The following is a 16,339-nucleotide window of genomic DNA, read 5'->3' on the forward strand; positions in this document are numbered from 1 at the left end:
GTGGTGCTGAAAGAAACAGGAGAGGTTACAGATGGAACGTTTTTTATTTTAAGACATAGTCATATAAGAGCCACTGGGTCCTGATCTGTACCAGATTACTCTCTCTCCTGCTAAACTTTCCCCTCAGATGACAGCCCCCCTCAGAGCACCTCCTGTTGCTGCTAAGGTGATTTCCCATCCTGCTTGTCTGCCTGTGTGTCACTCGGTTGAGTTAAAGCTAATGTGAGTAAAAACAATACTCTCTCTATCTTCTCAATCTGCCTCATTTAACAGCTACCTGCTGACACACGTACACACACAGTGACAGCGAACGTACACATCACAGCACATATCATAATCATCCTATACCACTGAATAAATGTCTTCAAAATGAAGGTACGGTGAAGCATGCAGTGTGAATCTCTGTGCTGATGGTCCATGGATGCTCATGCCCACCCGCTCTCACATACTCCCACACGTGTGTAAACAATAAAGTCATGTTTTCCTGGAAATTTGGTTCTCCTGACCCCTGACCTCTAAATTTGTGGCTCTTTCCAGCGCCGCTTCCTTGTAGCCAGGCGCATTTGGAACCACCACCATGGCGACATGCAAGAGAGGCCCCTGGGGACGCCATTAGCGGTACGACCAATTTAGTGGGTCACGATTATATGTATGTGTGTGTGTATGTGGGGCCATTAACCTCTGTGTCAGCTGGTGGGGAAGCGGGTGGAAATACCTGGCTTTTTCCTCTCTTATGTGGGGTTTCCACGCCCGAAGGTTGGGCTTGTCTTTGAAGGAAAGTGGTAATGTTACACCCGATTTAGGAAGGTGGTAGTGAGACCACCAAAACATGGGCAAAAAGTAACAGTGTTTGAGCTTTCAATCTTCTTTAAGAAAAATCTGATCATTTTAGCGCTAAAATAAAGATTATGGGTCAAAATGAGAAAATCCGGAAAACAAGAAATTAAATGACAAAAATGGTAAGAAACACAAAAACGTTTCTAAACAGAGAACGTTGACATTCAGGTGATATTCATATCATATAAACAATTCATGCCCATAGTCTAAAATCCTGTGACTGATCCACATGCAAGAACAACGAATAAAAAACATGTTCTATGCTGATGGAGTTTTGTCAAAAATGTGCACAATTAGCATTTAAAGGAGCCACATTATGTCTGAAATGTTACTCTCTAGTCATGTGATGCACTAAAATTATTACTGTAAGGAATAGCAGATATAATCTGTAATCTTTTAGGCAATAATAATAAAAAAAATACAGAAATAGTGCAGATTTTTAAACTAAAATCCTGCAAACAGCAAAAAAGCTGCATAAACTGTCAGTCTGACCTGAGTGTATTTTGGGTGCAGCAACATAAAGGGTCTAAAAATGTGTAAGATGTGAAAATGTGAACATGCAAAAAAATCACATCAAATAACACATGCAAAAAAGAAGTTAAAGGTCTAGTCCACCAATATTAAGTGTGTTAAAAAGAGAAAATTCTTACCTGAATAGTTCTCAAGTGCAGGGCAGGTTTGACAGTTGTGTGTGTGTGTCTGCTCTGAGCCTCATGCAGAGATATAAGTACCACAGGTGAGAGCAAAGGCGTTTACAGCTGTGGACACACCCACAGTTAGAGAGCTTAGAGTGTGCGAATGATTTTTTTTCTCTTTCCTACAGATCCCCCTTTCTCTCTCTCTCTGTAGCCGCTCTCACTACCTGCACAATAAAATGTGAAATTCTCTAAATAAGCTAAAAAGTGAACTTCTGAAAGACTTTCTCCCCCCGTCTCCCTCCTCCCTCCCTCACTCCCTCCTCTGTTTTAAACCTTCAGGGGGACCGCGGCTGTGACACAGAGGAAAACCAGATTTTCCATCAATGTACTACCACAATGGTTGGAACACACACACACACAGCTTTGCTATCATGCATGGAGGTGCACACATATATGCACACACAAAGAAAATCACTGAAAAATAATAAGGCCTCAGCTGCCAGTTGATACGAACTACAAGTGAACTCATAAACTGAAGTCACACACACACACACACACACAGTTGTATGCATGCATGCGCCTTAAGTAAGCCTGGGTTTTCCATTTGTGGCTGCAGGAGAAGCGCAGGGTCGAGTCAGAAGATATTGTGGGTTTGGGTCAACTGTGTGTGTGTATTGCACATGGTAGGTCTATTGTGGGGAGCGCCTGGCTCTGCATTTCCTCTTCCTCATCTTGCAAAGAGAATCCACTTAGCAACAACCCGCACCAAACTCCAGCGGGTAAAGACATCTCTGAGTATTAGTGGGAGTTATAGCAGCAGTATCTTTGTGGCATGAGCCTGCCAGATCAGACCACTGCTGACTGCGTCATTCTGTTTTGGTGGGTCTCCACCAGAAATTAGGTTTTAGGGTGAAGAAACAAATGTCTTTCTTGCTGGAACAGCTACCCCAGTCTTCATCATCATCATCATTTAGTACAATTACATGGTTTTAATGTGTTTTGGCATTATTCAGAAAAATATTATATTTTTACTAAGTACTTTATAAGTAAACAAATAGTTCTGTTTAAATGCATCAGATTTTCCAGCAGTGGCCAGCTTGTTCAACTGTGAGACACACACAGCATTCCTCACTCACTTAAAAGAGAGCCTGTCCACAGACCACCATGATAAACTGTCCCACTTTACAGCAGAAATAAACATGTTTACAGCATGGTACAGAATTAGGCTAAGTCTTAATTTTCATTTGGGGACATTTGTACAAGGATAAAGGCTATAATTAAGGGGATGGCCACATCTTTGCCTATATTTAGATTTATTCATGTATTTTTTTAAAACCTAAAGGAGTCATCCTCTCCATCCACTTTTATTTACCCTGGATGGAGAAGATGGATGCATATCCCTCATATCAGTAGTACTGTATCATAACAGTAGCTGCTACATTTGGAATGAGACCTAGGAAAAAATATGCAAACACAGTATGTTGTTTACATAAATTAAATCATTAAAGCATTGTCACATTCAGACAGTGAACTATTTGTGTACATGTAAACATACATACAGTTTCTGAGACACAACAGCACCTAGTACCACCCTTATGTGGAGCTACAGAGATAACATAGACCCAGTGTAGGTCATAGATCATAGATCCTGCATCTATGTGTAGCTACAGCTATGAAGTAACAGGCAGACATATTCTGTACTCCATACAGTTACGTTATGTGTACTGTACACACACACACACACACACACACACACACACAGCCCTTCTAAGGAAAACAAAATTATCACCTCATGGCCCCTCTACCCCAAACATTCCCACTCCAGTTATGTCAATGGAAAACGGAATGTGTGACATCATCACCTGAACCCCCCACCTACACTCACACAAACACACAAAACTATTAGTGTGTTGACTGTAAGTTGCATGGACAGCCGCGGTGTGTGTTTCTTCTGATTCCATGCCAACCGGAGAGAGAGAGAGAGAGAGAGAGAGAGAGAGAGAGACTAAAAATCTGAATGGACTGCAGCACCTAATCAGGACAGAGATGTGAATGAACTCAGTTGAAACAAACACAACTCCAGTGTGACTCAGCGGGGTGACTGATGTTTGTATCGCTTAGTGGCCCCGGCGCTTGTTGGCGCCATGGTAACCGTGGCGTCTTGAATTACTATAATATCATTAATGTGTCCGCTTCCACTTCTGCCCTGTTATTTTAATCTGTGTGTGTGTGTGTGTGTGTGTCTGTGTGTGTATGAAGTCTATTATATTCAGAAAATGTTTGTATGGTATGCACTGTATAATGTGTGTGTGTAGCCAATTTGAAATGTGTGTGTGTATCATTATGTCTGACAGGATATTGTGTGTGGTCAAAGTGTGCAAGTAGATGTGAGTGTAAGATAAATTATGTGTGTGTTTTTTTGGGATCTATTACAATGAGAGGGGAGGATTAGGCAAGGTTTTCCTCTTTCTAAGATGATGTTTTAGTCCAGCTGACCCATTTACCCCCATGTATAAACACACACACACACACACACGTATGCCGGCTTCATAAATGTAATCAATATTAAATGTGCATTTTTGTGTGTGTGTAGTTGTATAGTATGTTACACACACACAAACACTTAGCTAATTCAGATTGACAGGAGGAAAGTGGAGTTTCCACAAGGTGCTTACTCACTGAAGCTCAAGGTGTGCGCTCGTGAGGACACACACATGCAGGAGTAGTGGAAATATTAGCAAAGACCAGAATTGTCTACAACAATTACCAGAATAAAAGCCTTGGAATGTGAAGCTGTGAACTCGTCTGACAGTCTGCACGCTGAGGAAATGAAGAGGCAGTCAACAGTTTGGATTGAACTGTGCACAGAAACATGTTTTAGTGCAGTTTTAATGCTTGATATGAAAGTAGGTAAAAGGTTGATGTTGGTATGACTGTAGAAGTATCATGTGTGTTATTGCAAGAGAGAGAGAGAGAGATGCAAAAATAACTCATTACAGCTAACACTCACATGTGGAGATGCAGAATTATTAATGATCAGTCATGTTCTGACTGGGCGTCTGGTGCTGGTGTTATAGTGTGTATTGTCCTCTGATGCGGGACTGACGGCCTCCTGACATGTCTCAGTGTCCACTGAGTGTTTCTGGATGACACTGCATCTATTACTATTGGTTGGTGAGTGTGATATTTGATTGGCAGTAGTGGCATCTTTTAATATTTTGTTTGCCTTTATGCATTTGAGTGTGAGAATGCATGTTCATGCCTGAAAAACATTTTGTGGGAAAATGAATGAAAGCTTCAAAATAAAACTCAGACAAGCTAATGCCAATAGAATGATAATAAACAGCATAATATCACAATGGAGGGAACACAACAATTTAAATACAAATATACAACACGTATTACCAACATGAACATGTAGGATGAGAGACCAGAGGACTCACATTAGCTCTTCATCCAAACAAACCCAGTGTGACTCCATCACTGGGACCAGTAAGCTGCCCTCTCAGTGTTTTTTGAAGAATAATGAGAAAGGGAAGATATAGCTGCAAAGAGAAACAGAGGTTTTAGTGAAGGAACTGAATGTATGATCACTCCAACAGTGGGCTCACTCCATTTGGCTGCTACTGTATATCATTATTTCCACAAAAAGACTAAACTCGTCTTGTTTGGCACGCTCATGCTGAACATGGTCTTGTCAGTCCTTGATGCGCCTTCAGGATATCTTGGCATCTGCCTCAGCAGAAATCTCACAGAAATTCATGCATATAACAGCTGGATTTCCCCGTCCCATTGTAATCTGACAACATGCAGCTCTGCGGTACAAATCAGCGCTTGTTTCTCCCGTGGGTGTAAGAGTCAATCAAATAAGACAGCACACACAGATATACCAACCTGGCCAGCTGAGTCAGAATGCCTGGCTTTGCAGCGGGTGGTGCAGGTGTCTCCTCTTCCTCACTTGTGTTCTGTGTTGTCCCAGGATGTACTTCACCTGAAGTCCCACTTCCACTCACTTCATTGACACGCTGTAGGAGAAGACATGAAAATAACAATAGACCTAAAAAAGCAGCAGGCCATACCATAACGAATGTTGCTGCACAATCAGCTAGAAATAAATGAAAAACATCAGTGGCTGCAAATTAAAAATGCAAAATTATCTTGATATATAAATGTGTACTGCTCTATATCTATCTCCTTAATTTGTTTGTGCAAACAGCACTATGAATTCACCACAAACTTCAATCTTGTCGGAGTGTGCAGACTTGTAAAAAATATTTTTTTTTCCACTTGAAACAAACTTTGAGAGGAGAAAAAAGGCAAAGTTCAAGGTGGAAAAAAGTCTGAGTGGGCAAGTGTCGGGCGAGACCAACGGCTGTGGATGAGAAGAGTCATTTTAGGACTTTGTTGCTAATCAAAGTGAAGCACATCACCAGAAACAGCACATACACACATGCTGGCTCACAGTTACACAGTAACTCATACAGCCTGATGTAATGCCATTATTAACCTTAATCACACTTGTTATCCTACCTGTCTGCGCTAATGTTAGCCTGAGGCTGCAATAAAGACAGAGATGCTATGAGTGTGTGCTTATATGTGTTAGAGAGAAAATAATGAAAGGGTGCTGTGAGATGGAAGACGAATTGTTGGAATCAGTTAATTCTAAACAACTGCAGGCTGAAATGAAGGATGCGGAGGAGTGTGAATAATCAGTTAAATGTTATGAAATGAACGATAAAGAAGAATCACCTCGCCAGCATATCCTGGACCTCCTCTGACCTTCAAGCACTTATGGTCCAGCTTGCTGTTGGTTCAACACATTTGTTTTGTTAGAAACCTCCATAAACATTAGAACATGGATTTTCTTGCACATGTTTCCTGGTATGTCCCCCTGCAGGCCAGATTTGTGTGATATCTTTCTGATTGCTTAAAATTGATTATAGTAAAACATTTACTTCAAATAATCCTCAGATAATTGTCACCTCATCTGGGACCCCGATTGTTGATTTAATTGTATGATAAATGACACTTTCACAGATTATTGGTGAAACAGGTAGTCCAGTTTATCAAGAAATCCACCTCTTTTCATAGAATGCATTTTCTTCACTCAGTAAACAAACCTACATCTCTGGATTAAAGATCATCCAACACCTGGAATACATCATCAGGTCAGTGTGTGAGCATGTGCTACATTTTGTTGATTCACTGTGGAGCTACTGTGAAACTATAGAGTTTTTTTTTGAGATTGAGCCAAGTCAAGTTTGTGTCAAAGGTAAAAATACAATGCAGCAAGAAAGGAAACAAGGAAAAGTAAAGCAACTGTGAATATAAACTACAATAACCAGTGAAGAGCATAATGCTGTATGTGCATAAAAGCTTCATTTTTTGTCCATTGTGCGTTCACACTTGCTCCTCGAAACTTTACTGTTCCCATTTTTCCAGCAGGTTTAACACAAAAACAAACCATCTGTCGCTGCAGGCCTCATGTAGACACACACACATCAGTGATGCAGCAGAGCTCTGTAGTGCAGTACAGTTCAGTGTGTACTGTATATATGTTTCTCTGTGTACTAACCTTTGTAGGGTCATATCAATGCAGTGGTCAGTACATGCTCAGTGACTTCTCGTGAGGTGATGGTTAAGGTCCTGCTGTTAGCAGGTGTTTACACAGTTTGTGCATCTGAGTGTGCGCTCCTCCAGTGAAAGATGATTCAGTTTACATTAGTACAAACTAGATGAAGGACAAGACCTTGTTGTGTGTGTGTGTGTGCATTTGAAACAATAATTTTCGCCCCGCTGATCTGACTGTCAGAGTGATTGAGGTGGCGCCCGTTCGCCTCTTGTCTGTTTCATAACTGCGTGAACCACTGGAGCGTGTGAGTGTGAAACAAAGTGGTGGTCAGAATTGATTTTATCAAGGAGAACATGAATTTTCATTTCTACAGTGTTGGTACAGCAGTGAGCATGTGTTTGTGTGCAGTGTTATGTTTGTTGTTGTTATGGGCTCAGTTATAACTGTAAGCAGACACAATGCATGTGCATGTGTGCTTCTTTGAAAGCTAGTGAATGACATCGTCACGTGACGGTACATATAAGCTAATTTTGCTATAAAAAAGGAAATCAGAGGAGTGTATGTTACAGGAGAATTTAGTTGGATATTAAATACATTAAAAAGTAAGTGACTACATATGTTCTGACAACTGCAGATATATTTTACAGTAGTAGTAAGAACACTCACCCTGTCACTATCACCTTTCCTTCAGCCTCCATGTCCTTGATTAATGCCTTTATTATAGCCTCCTCTAGTGGTGAGTGTCTCCTACAGCGCTTTGGCTGCGGCTCAGAAACAGAATTGACGTGCCGCATGCCCTTTTTCTTAAAAAATAAAAACAAAACAAACACACCGGCCTCCATTAGAGCTCAGTTTTATGTAGATAATTCACTATTGCACTGTATTGCCACGCCTACCACACTCCAGTGCATGATGCTTGTGTTTATATAAAGCGTACATACTACATCACGCACATCTTTTATGAGTAATATAAAAACAGCTCACCTCTTCTGTTTGCCTTCCTGAAACAAGATAAATAAGCATGTGTGAGATTAGGATACATAAAGAGTACATCAGTGGGTTTGCTTCCTCATGGTTAGCTAAACAGCGCTAGTTATGCTTTATAACACTGGAAAGCTGCAGACCTGCAGATGTGTGATCATCATTCTGCATGTTTTTCTCCACGTACAGGATGAGAATAAAAGGGTAGAAATGTAAGTTCTTCTCGGCGTGTCTGCACACACTCTTCCACCTCTTCTTATCTGGAGTAGCTAAGGTTAACAAAATAAAAATCAACTGCAGTGCTGTATAATGATGTAAGGTGCAGCTATCGTATTGAACAAATGGCACTATTTCATGTGATTTACAACTTAAACACAGACATAAACACCAACATCAGCTGAAGGATACATGGAAAGACTGTAAAGTGGGTGGAGGAGAAGGGTTGAAGACTGTCCAGGTTACCGAGAACAGTTCTGATCATTTCCTGAAAGGCAAAAAGAGTGGGAGATACATAAAATGTGAATATTACAGTAAATAGGCCAGCAGCCATGATTACCTCCATTTCCTGATTGAAGTTTTCTCCCATTACATCATCTTCTCTGATAAAAGAAATGAAACACATTAACTATTTTCACAGCACATATTTATTAAAATCTGCAAATGTGATGGCAACATCTGTCAGTGTGAGTGTCAGACACTTCAAGTGTACTTGAGATAATAAAGAGTCTTCTTCATTCACAATGGAAAATGGCTCCAAGGCATTCTAGGGTCAGATGTTTTTGTTTTACTATCTGATCCTCCATGTTTGCAGATGAAAAGGGAACACACATCAGGCCATGCAATAGTAGCCATTAAAGGCAGTGGTGTTAGAAGAACTGATCTACAAAAGAAGCGTATCACTGTTGTTCTCTTGCCTTAAGCTAAGCTATCCCCCAGGAGCTTTCAGCATAGAGGGAGAATTGTTTAATGCTTTGAAGCTTTTTCCATAGAAAAGAATGTCAGCATGGAGGGAACTAAGAAAATGGGTGTTTCCCAGTGCAGGTTTTGTCTTGATGAGAGATATAACCAGTTTAATGGAGCACAGTGTTTGAACTGTGAGTGGCAGTGATGCTTGAGAGATGTCTTGCCTGTAGCTGGTGCCTCCTCTGATCTTGATCTTGTAAATGAAACTACCAGCTTTAAAGAACCGAGTTTCTGGGAGTGGGAAGGAGAAGGCCTGTAGCGCCATGTCTGACCTAAATCCAAACGTTAGCAAATTTATGTAACAACTATTTAACTGTTTTGTTCAGCTAGCTAGCAAAACAGTATATTTCACCACTGCAAAGGAAACGTTACACTAGCTGGCTTAGGTAGCGAAATGTATAATACATTACTTTTATGACACAAATAAAAACTTTGTTCTCTAGTTCATTGAATTACCGTAATGTCTGCACAAAATGGCGACCAAGAATTCGCGACGTCGTCCAGCAGGAGGCTAAAGGTCTCCCTCTAGCAGAACTTCAATAGTTAAAAACGTGTCCGTCAATCAAACGCCTGTCTCGTCTGTAGATTGGCTGAACTGGTCGATTTCCCGCCCTCTGGTCAACTGGGCATCTGTGATTAGCTGGAGCTTCTTCCAATGAGCGGTGTCAGAGCTAGTGTCACTATGGTGACGGAGAAAACCGCCCAAACCTCGTGTCACGTGTTATGTCAGCTGACCAGACATTCATAGCGGTTCCTCGGCGTGGGTAAACTCAGAAGTTGAGTGTCTTTACGTGCGATACTTTCTGCTATAAACATTGTTTTCTGTGGTTAATGAATAGACGATATAGACCTGCACCTATATGTCAAGAGAATTCCCCACAGGTGAGATGGAAGTGTTATCTACTAGCTTTCTATTCATTTACCTTAGTTTACGCGTTTCATGTTTAATAATTACTGCATCACTGTCGTTTACTCAGCTGTTCTCAGTGTCACAGTGGTTGCATGCATTAGCCACAATGTGATGTTATATAACCGTGTCTTCATTATTCTAACAAGAAAGTAGCAGAAGTAACAAACTCTTGTCTTTCAAATCTGTTTTAACGTTTCACTTTTAACTGTCTCCATCTTAGACGCAATTTGACCAATTAAAAAAATACAGAATTGCAGTCCAGATGTCTTCCTCCATCCCAACTGTCCTTCTAAATACAGGGGTTCAGATGCCCCTTCTTGGGTTTGGGACTTACAAGCTGTGTGGCCCTGAAGAAGTGTACCTGGCTGTAGATGCCGCCCTAGCTGCTGGTTACCGTGCCTTTGACAGTGCAGCAGTCTACCGAAACGAAGCAGACTTAGGTCGAGCCCTAAGGGAGCTCCTGCCAAAACATGGCTTGACCAGAGAAGATGTATTCATAACCAGGTAATGTGGAGGATCATCTGTTTTGAACTTCTGCAAAATCTGACTGCACATATGTTTCTGTTTTTTGCATATTGAACAAAGCATGCCTCTGTTGGTTTGAATGACAGAGCTAGATCACAGGGGAGTCACATGAATGAGTACTGGAGTGACTGTGCAGCTCTCTCCTTTTCTGTCCTTGCAGTAAGTTGGGTCCTAAGGATCAGGGTGACAAGGCCATGGATGGTGCCCTTCACAGCCTGTCTCAGCTGGACTTGGGTTACATAGACCTTTACCTGATCCACTGGCCTGGCACACAGGGTCTGGCAGTCGGCGACAACCGCAACCCAGGTAGTGTTCAGATAATGCCAGTATTTCTTTGTAACACAAATGCTCATGTGAAGCATTTTAAGTATCATTGTTCTCCATTATAGAACTCAAGCTGTCGTCTCACATTTCTTCTCTATGATGATAGAGTCCTAATTAATATTTGATCCCAGGACACCGAGCTCAGAGCTGGGCCACACTGGAGGAGCTGCACAGTCAAGGGAAGCTGAAGGCCGTAGGAGTCTCAAACTACATGCCAGCACACATGAGAGAACTAATGCAGAGTTGCAAAATCCCTCCTGCAATTCTACAGGTATAATGTGGAGGGTGGATGCAGGAGACAGTGTGACACAAGTGCAAAAGATAATGTTTTTTTTCTTTTGTGCACCCACAGGTGGAGTTTCACCCACGGCTGTGCCAGGCAGAGCTGAGGAGTGTCTGTGAGGAGTATGGAGTGTGTTTCCAGGCATACTCATCTATTGGGAAAGGAGAGCTAGTCACTGACCCTGTGGTCATGGAGGTCGCAAAAAGCTGCGGACGCACGCCTGCTCAGGTGAACTCTTATTATCCCGATTACAAATTTTTTGTGCAAACAGCTTGACATTCTCGTCTTTTGCTCTCTCCAGGTGCTGTTGCGCTGGGCGGTACAGCAGGGTGTCCCGGTGCTTCCTAAGTCATCCCATCCAGAAAGAATACAGGAGAACGCCAAGCTTTTTGACTTCACACTGAGTGATGCCGACATGGATAGACTGTCAGCTTTGGACTGTGGGCACAGATACTGCTGGGATCCATCAGAGGTGGCCTAAAACACCAGCATTAGGACACATTTTCCACGGTGCCACTGCTGCTTTTTTTTTTTTTTTAACAAAATAAGCATTTCACAGTTAGCAGCACATGACAGAATAAATGTGACACTGAGAGAGTCTGTTTTTCAAATGTGCAGTAACAATATGAACATTTTCCTCCCTATATGCCAAAAAGTTTTTTAAATATTTTTTTTTCTGTTTACAACTGTGTTCATGTGTCATTGTTGTTGTGCCAATAGGCTGTCGACAGTATTGTGAACAAAGGAGAAGCAGCATGCTCTGCTGGACACACCATGTGGTGGCACCATTACCTCTGCATATAGTTTTTAATTGGACAATGTATCTGCTGATATATATATATAAAAGTTATAACTTCTGTTTATATGTAGTGAAGAACAACAGAGAATGTCTTTAAAACCACTCTTAAAATGATTTATTCAAGACCGCATACCAGAGGCTTCACAGCTGTAGAGAACACACATTTACAAAAGTCATTAAAAAACAGAAAAAGGAAATATTAAAATCCATTTATCTCCACTCACATCTCCAGATTCAAGTAATATTAAAGGATGGTTGCAAAACTCCAGCTGCTCAGGCAGGTTTTTACTCTGGGGTGTATTCACTGCCACAAATGCTAAAACTAGAGCATGACTTTTTGATGTTTTCCTCACAGTCGTGACAATAAACACACCTCCACACAAGCTTTTTCATGAGCATAAATATGCAACAGTGTACAGTGAAGTTTAAGGCGGTAACTGGATAAGCAGACAAGGCTGGTTATGTGGCGTGACAACACAGGTTACAACATGTTCAACGTAGTTCATTATGACATTACACTCCTCCAGATATTTTCACTAGGGTAAAGCTTTCATGAGTGGCTCCAAGCTCTCAACACTGTGCACGTAGTCTCTGCCAAGCTGTCTCAAATGCACTTTGTGTGTCAAAGTCCAGGGATGTCTTTTAACATATGTGATCATATTTGATATCATAAAAACAGTGGAATCACATTTTAAAATTGACAAATGATTATCAAGATCCTCTGATTAAAATCCACATTTTGAAAAAGTTATAAAAACCCAACAATAGCAATCAAATGTATTCAAAGACGATACCAAGCAGCCCTGTAGCGTGCACAACCAAGCACTTCACCACTCAATGCTACATGCCGAGAGGAAGATAAAACGACACAAGTAGAATGCACCTTTTACCATTTCCAATAATCACATATCGATAAACAAGTCACAACTAGCCTAATTATGTTCACTGAGCTGTATAGAAATGCTGATCTGAGAGATGTTGTGTGTTTATGTGCTCAATAAGCTGCAAAATCTTGTATAAAACACATAAATATCATCAGATCAGCACTGCTAGAGCAAAGGCTTGACAGAATACGATCCCATTTTGCTCACATTCCAATGCACAATGTGAAAGTGAACGACCCACTTAATAACAAATTCTACCCAACACGAGTGGAAACCGATTCTCTTTCACAAACTTTACACATAGCTTCAAGAACAAGAACCTGTATTTAAAGGTGACTGGACTCTCTCAGTTCATCCTCTCTATGCACTGGGAGCTGAGTCAATGAGGCCAAAGGCTAAAGGCTACTGTGTACAGCAGTTTGTTCGTCCCTGCTTCTTTCTTTAAACACGCATGTAACGTTTATCACAACAGCCATGGATTGTGCACTGCCTATTGCTAGGTAAACCAAGCTTATTAAATAGCATGGTAAACTTGTAAATAAAAATCTGGCCCTGCTTATTATCCCCAACCCCCGATAAAATATTAACAAAATATTTACACATAAAAATTCTTATGTTCCTTTTTCTTTTTTGCTTTCCAAGGCTTTAAATAGATTTTTTTATTGGTTTTGTGCTTTAATATGTGTTTATTGTCATCAGCTATAATCTAACCCTGAAGTTTTACAAAAGATATTTATGCATCATCAGAGATTGTCCTTGTACAAGATTGTTCTTCTTTTGATAAATTTTACATATAAAGCAATTAGTGATAGTCGCGTACAGTGGTTTCTATGGTACTAGCTCACACATAGCAGAACAGGAAGTTGGAAAAAAGAGCCAGCTTGAATGCTTTAAAACACCATCCTTTCGTCTGCAGATTATTTTGTCACACAACTGAAGTAATTCTTATGACAAAACAACCCAAAATTACAACATAACAGACAAGAAGACACTTCTAACAGCATTCCCGCTGGCCTCCAGTTTTTAACTGATGTTTTGATTTCAGCGTGTTGATCTCTCCATCTACAATATACTGCATAGTGCTGATGTAAGAGACATCTATTAGCGGAGTGGTTATCTCTCCAGTCTACTAATATGCAAGTCTTTGTGTTTTTAAAGAGATCACCTCTCCTTTCTTGGCCCGTCTTTTAACCCTTTCTGTGGGATTTAGAAAATCAACAGTCCGTCCTTGTGCCTGACCAATTTCTACCATTACACAGTGGGCTGCCTAACAATATTCTTTACATCACCATTGACACAAATACAAAAAAATTAACTATATAAAAATGACTGAACTGAAAAGCACTGAGTACTTTAGTGCTGTCTACTTAAAGTCCCAGTCAGCCACCCATTTGTGTTCGGATCTTTTTTTGATCAAGCCAAACTTTTTGCTGTTGCAGATCACTTTGTTCCGATCTTAACTGTTCTTGGCTTCTTAATCCATTCATCCACCCTGCTTATATCTCCTACTCAGTGCGGTGGGTGTGGTTATCATGGTGGCTGTTCTCTCCCTCAGTCTCCTGATGACTAAAAAGGTAGCTCCACCAGCTTTTGGAGTGGTGCATCTGTTTAGCTGTTCCCGCACTCCTCACCCTCTTCATCCCCTGCACAAAACAGACACAGGCACATTGTTCATTTAAACAGACCAATCAAAAGCCTATGCCAAATATACAGCTACATATAACACTTGAATCTCATTCTCACCCCTTTGTCTAGCAAACTGTCAAACTCGTCGCTCATCCTGCGTAGCTGCCGGCCATATTTTTTGGCAGCCCACAAGGCAGGGGGAGCCGACCTGGACCGTCCTCTAAATGGAGCTCCATCAGTGGGTGTACCGGCCTCTTCTTCTCCTCTGGCTTGGAACTCCTCGTCTTTAGAGAATGTGGAAGCATTGGATTCTGAGTTCAGCCTGACCCGACCAGTCGCTACACAGAAGAATGGTCAGGTAAGAGTGGTGAGTTTCAGAGGAGCAGACTTATCTCAAGTCTTTCTTTGCACAATGCAGTATAATACATGTTTTAATTAGCTAACAATGCTAATTGTGTCCAAGTATTTCAACTTGTGTGGGAACCGGGTCAACTCAGCTCCAACTTCATTAGTAAATGGAACACAATATTCCCATCTGAAGTTCATTGTGGTCATGGGTACTTTTATATACGTTGGCAGTCTCCTTTGGACTGTTGCCCTCTCCTGGTACTACACATTTAATTCCTTTGTTGTATCCTACCTGGAATTCTGAGCTCAGGTAGGGTGAGATTGGGTCGCTTAAGAGCCTGCTTCCCTTGTCCTGGTAGTGATTGCTGCTGTTCTCTTTCCTCTACCTCCTCTGACGGTTCTGATTCAGTGTCTGAAATAGTGAAGCGCGCAGCCATCGTGACATCTGGAGAAATAACATAAACAGGGACAGAATGTCAGAGCATCATTCAGTACATGCACAAATCAATGTGACTGTAGTAACAGTATGTTGCCCTGTGAATTAATGGTGCTTAACCTGTAGGGGTGAACGAGAAAGACAAAGATTATATAAATAAAGATTATATAAATAAAGACCCTCCTTAATGCTAAATACCTGTAATCAATTAGACTATAATTTTGTAACCTTTTCACGGTGGGATTACACGTAAGGCAAGTGTTTAATAGTCATCACATGGCATCATCCATTGTATTGCCACTTGTCTAACACACCCTGCAGGCTATCTGTAAACTGATATTAGCCGGTCCAAAGGTATTTGAGGGTAACAACTAGCGAGATAACAGATTAGTTTTGACAACACAGATCCACATTTCATGTTAGAGATGTTTTGTCGGCACACAGTTGTTAAAACAGCCAACACGCCTGTTTCTTCCTGGTCAGCACACGGACTCGCTTGTTTTGTTGTTGTTGACTGAAGAGGACAAAAGAAACTTCCTACAGGGCGGAAGCGGCTACGGATAATGTCAGCCAACAGCGTTTGTGTAAAAAACGATTGTAAACAGGTTTTCTTACCCGAAATCTTTATAGCGTGGGTCCCAAGAGTGCTCTGGTGTCTTTAGTGAGCTTCATGCGGCCGCGTCTGTTGTTGTTATTCGTGTCTTCCCTTTTCACTGTACTATACAGTTTAGCTCCGCGCTCACCCAATGGCTGCGCGTCAATGCTCCGCCGCGGCGCGCTGACGTCACTGTTGCAGGCTAGAGGACGGAGCAGGGGCCTTGTTTGTCTCAGCCGGTTTACCGTAATGTGCTGAAGAGACACGCAACACGATTCATTGACAGGAGACAGGCAGCTTCCATTCATGTTTTTTTTTTCCATTTATAAATCAATACTAGAGTGCAGATCATGTTCTCATATCACACGTTGTTTCCACTTAATAACAATTGAGTTTAAATGTAATTAAATATATTTATTCACTGTCTGGTGCACCCAAATTGTACAGGTATGTCTACTGCTGTTTAGGTGTTGGGTGCTGATATCAGTGTCATTCTTCCTCATTGGTTCTTTCTTTTCTTCTTTTTGAGACTGGCAGGTAGTGTAAAAAAAGGCTAAAGTTGAATCAAACGCAAACAGTAAAGCCAGAACCTGTTTTATGCAACAGTTATGTGAGATT

General features: G+C 41.2%; 2 protein-coding genes across 4 annotated transcripts; one reads left to right on the forward strand and one right to left on the reverse strand.

The window, feature by feature from the left end:
- The first annotated feature begins 9,732 nt into the window (after positions 1 to 9,732).
- On the forward strand, positions 9,733 to 11,961 carry LOC114451023 (glyoxal reductase). 3 transcript variants are annotated; one of them, XM_028429536.1, is made up of 6 exons: positions 9,733 to 9,873; positions 10,122 to 10,405; positions 10,587 to 10,732; positions 10,882 to 11,021; positions 11,103 to 11,261; positions 11,335 to 11,961. In XM_028429536.1, exons 1-6 carry the CDS (start codon positions 9,823 to 9,825, stop codon positions 11,512 to 11,514), a joined length of 960 nt encoding a protein of 319 aa, XP_028285337.1. In that variant the 5' UTR covers positions 9,733 to 9,822; the 3' UTR covers positions 11,515 to 11,961. The 3 variants fall into 3 exon arrangements, with proteins under 3 accessions (XP_028285337.1, XP_028285338.1, XP_028285339.1); XM_028429537.1 differs by having other exon boundaries at positions 10,151 to 10,405; XM_028429538.1 differs by having other exon boundaries at positions 10,201 to 10,405.
- Positions 11,925 to 15,890, reverse strand: badb (BCL2 associated agonist of cell death b). The gene is made up of 4 exons (XM_028429539.1): positions 15,742 to 15,890; positions 14,983 to 15,135; positions 14,460 to 14,680; positions 11,925 to 14,359 (listed from the first exon to the last, which is right to left on the reverse strand). The coding sequence occupies exons 2-4, from the start codon at positions 15,125 to 15,127 to the stop codon at positions 14,222 to 14,224; spliced, it is 504 nt and encodes a 167-aa protein (XP_028285340.1). The 5' UTR covers positions 15,128 to 15,135; positions 15,742 to 15,890; the 3' UTR covers positions 11,925 to 14,221.
- Positions 15,891 to 16,339: the final 449 nt, after the last annotated feature.

Source organism: Parambassis ranga, chromosome 18 (genome assembly GCF_900634625.1).
Source record: "Parambassis ranga chromosome 18, fParRan2.1, whole genome shotgun sequence".
NCBI classification, from domain to species: domain Eukaryota; kingdom Metazoa; phylum Chordata; class Actinopteri; family Ambassidae; genus Parambassis; species Parambassis ranga.

Coding starts and splice junctions, on each gene's coding strand:
- LOC114451023 (XM_028429536.1), top strand. CDS start 9,823: ATGAATAGACGATATAGACCTGCACCTATATGTCAAGAGAATTCCCCA. Junction 9,874..10,121: donor GTCAAGAGAATTCCCCACAG/GTGAGATGGAAG, acceptor TCTCCATCTTAG/ACGCAATTTGACCAATTAAA. Junction 10,406..10,586: donor GAAGATGTATTCATAACCAG/GTAATGTGGAGG, acceptor CTGTCCTTGCAG/TAAGTTGGGTCCTAAGGATC.
- badb (XM_028429539.1), bottom strand. CDS start 15,127: ATGGCTGCGCGCTTCACTATTTCAGACACTGAATCAGAACCGTCAGAG. Junction 14,681..14,982: donor ACCTGAGCTCAGAATTCCAG/GTAGGATACAAC, acceptor TCTTCTGTGTAG/CGACTGGTCGGGTCAGGCTG. Junction 14,360..14,459: donor ACAGTTTGCTAGACAAAGGG/GTGAGAATGAGA, acceptor TGTTTTGTGCAG/GGGATGAAGAGGGTGAGGAG.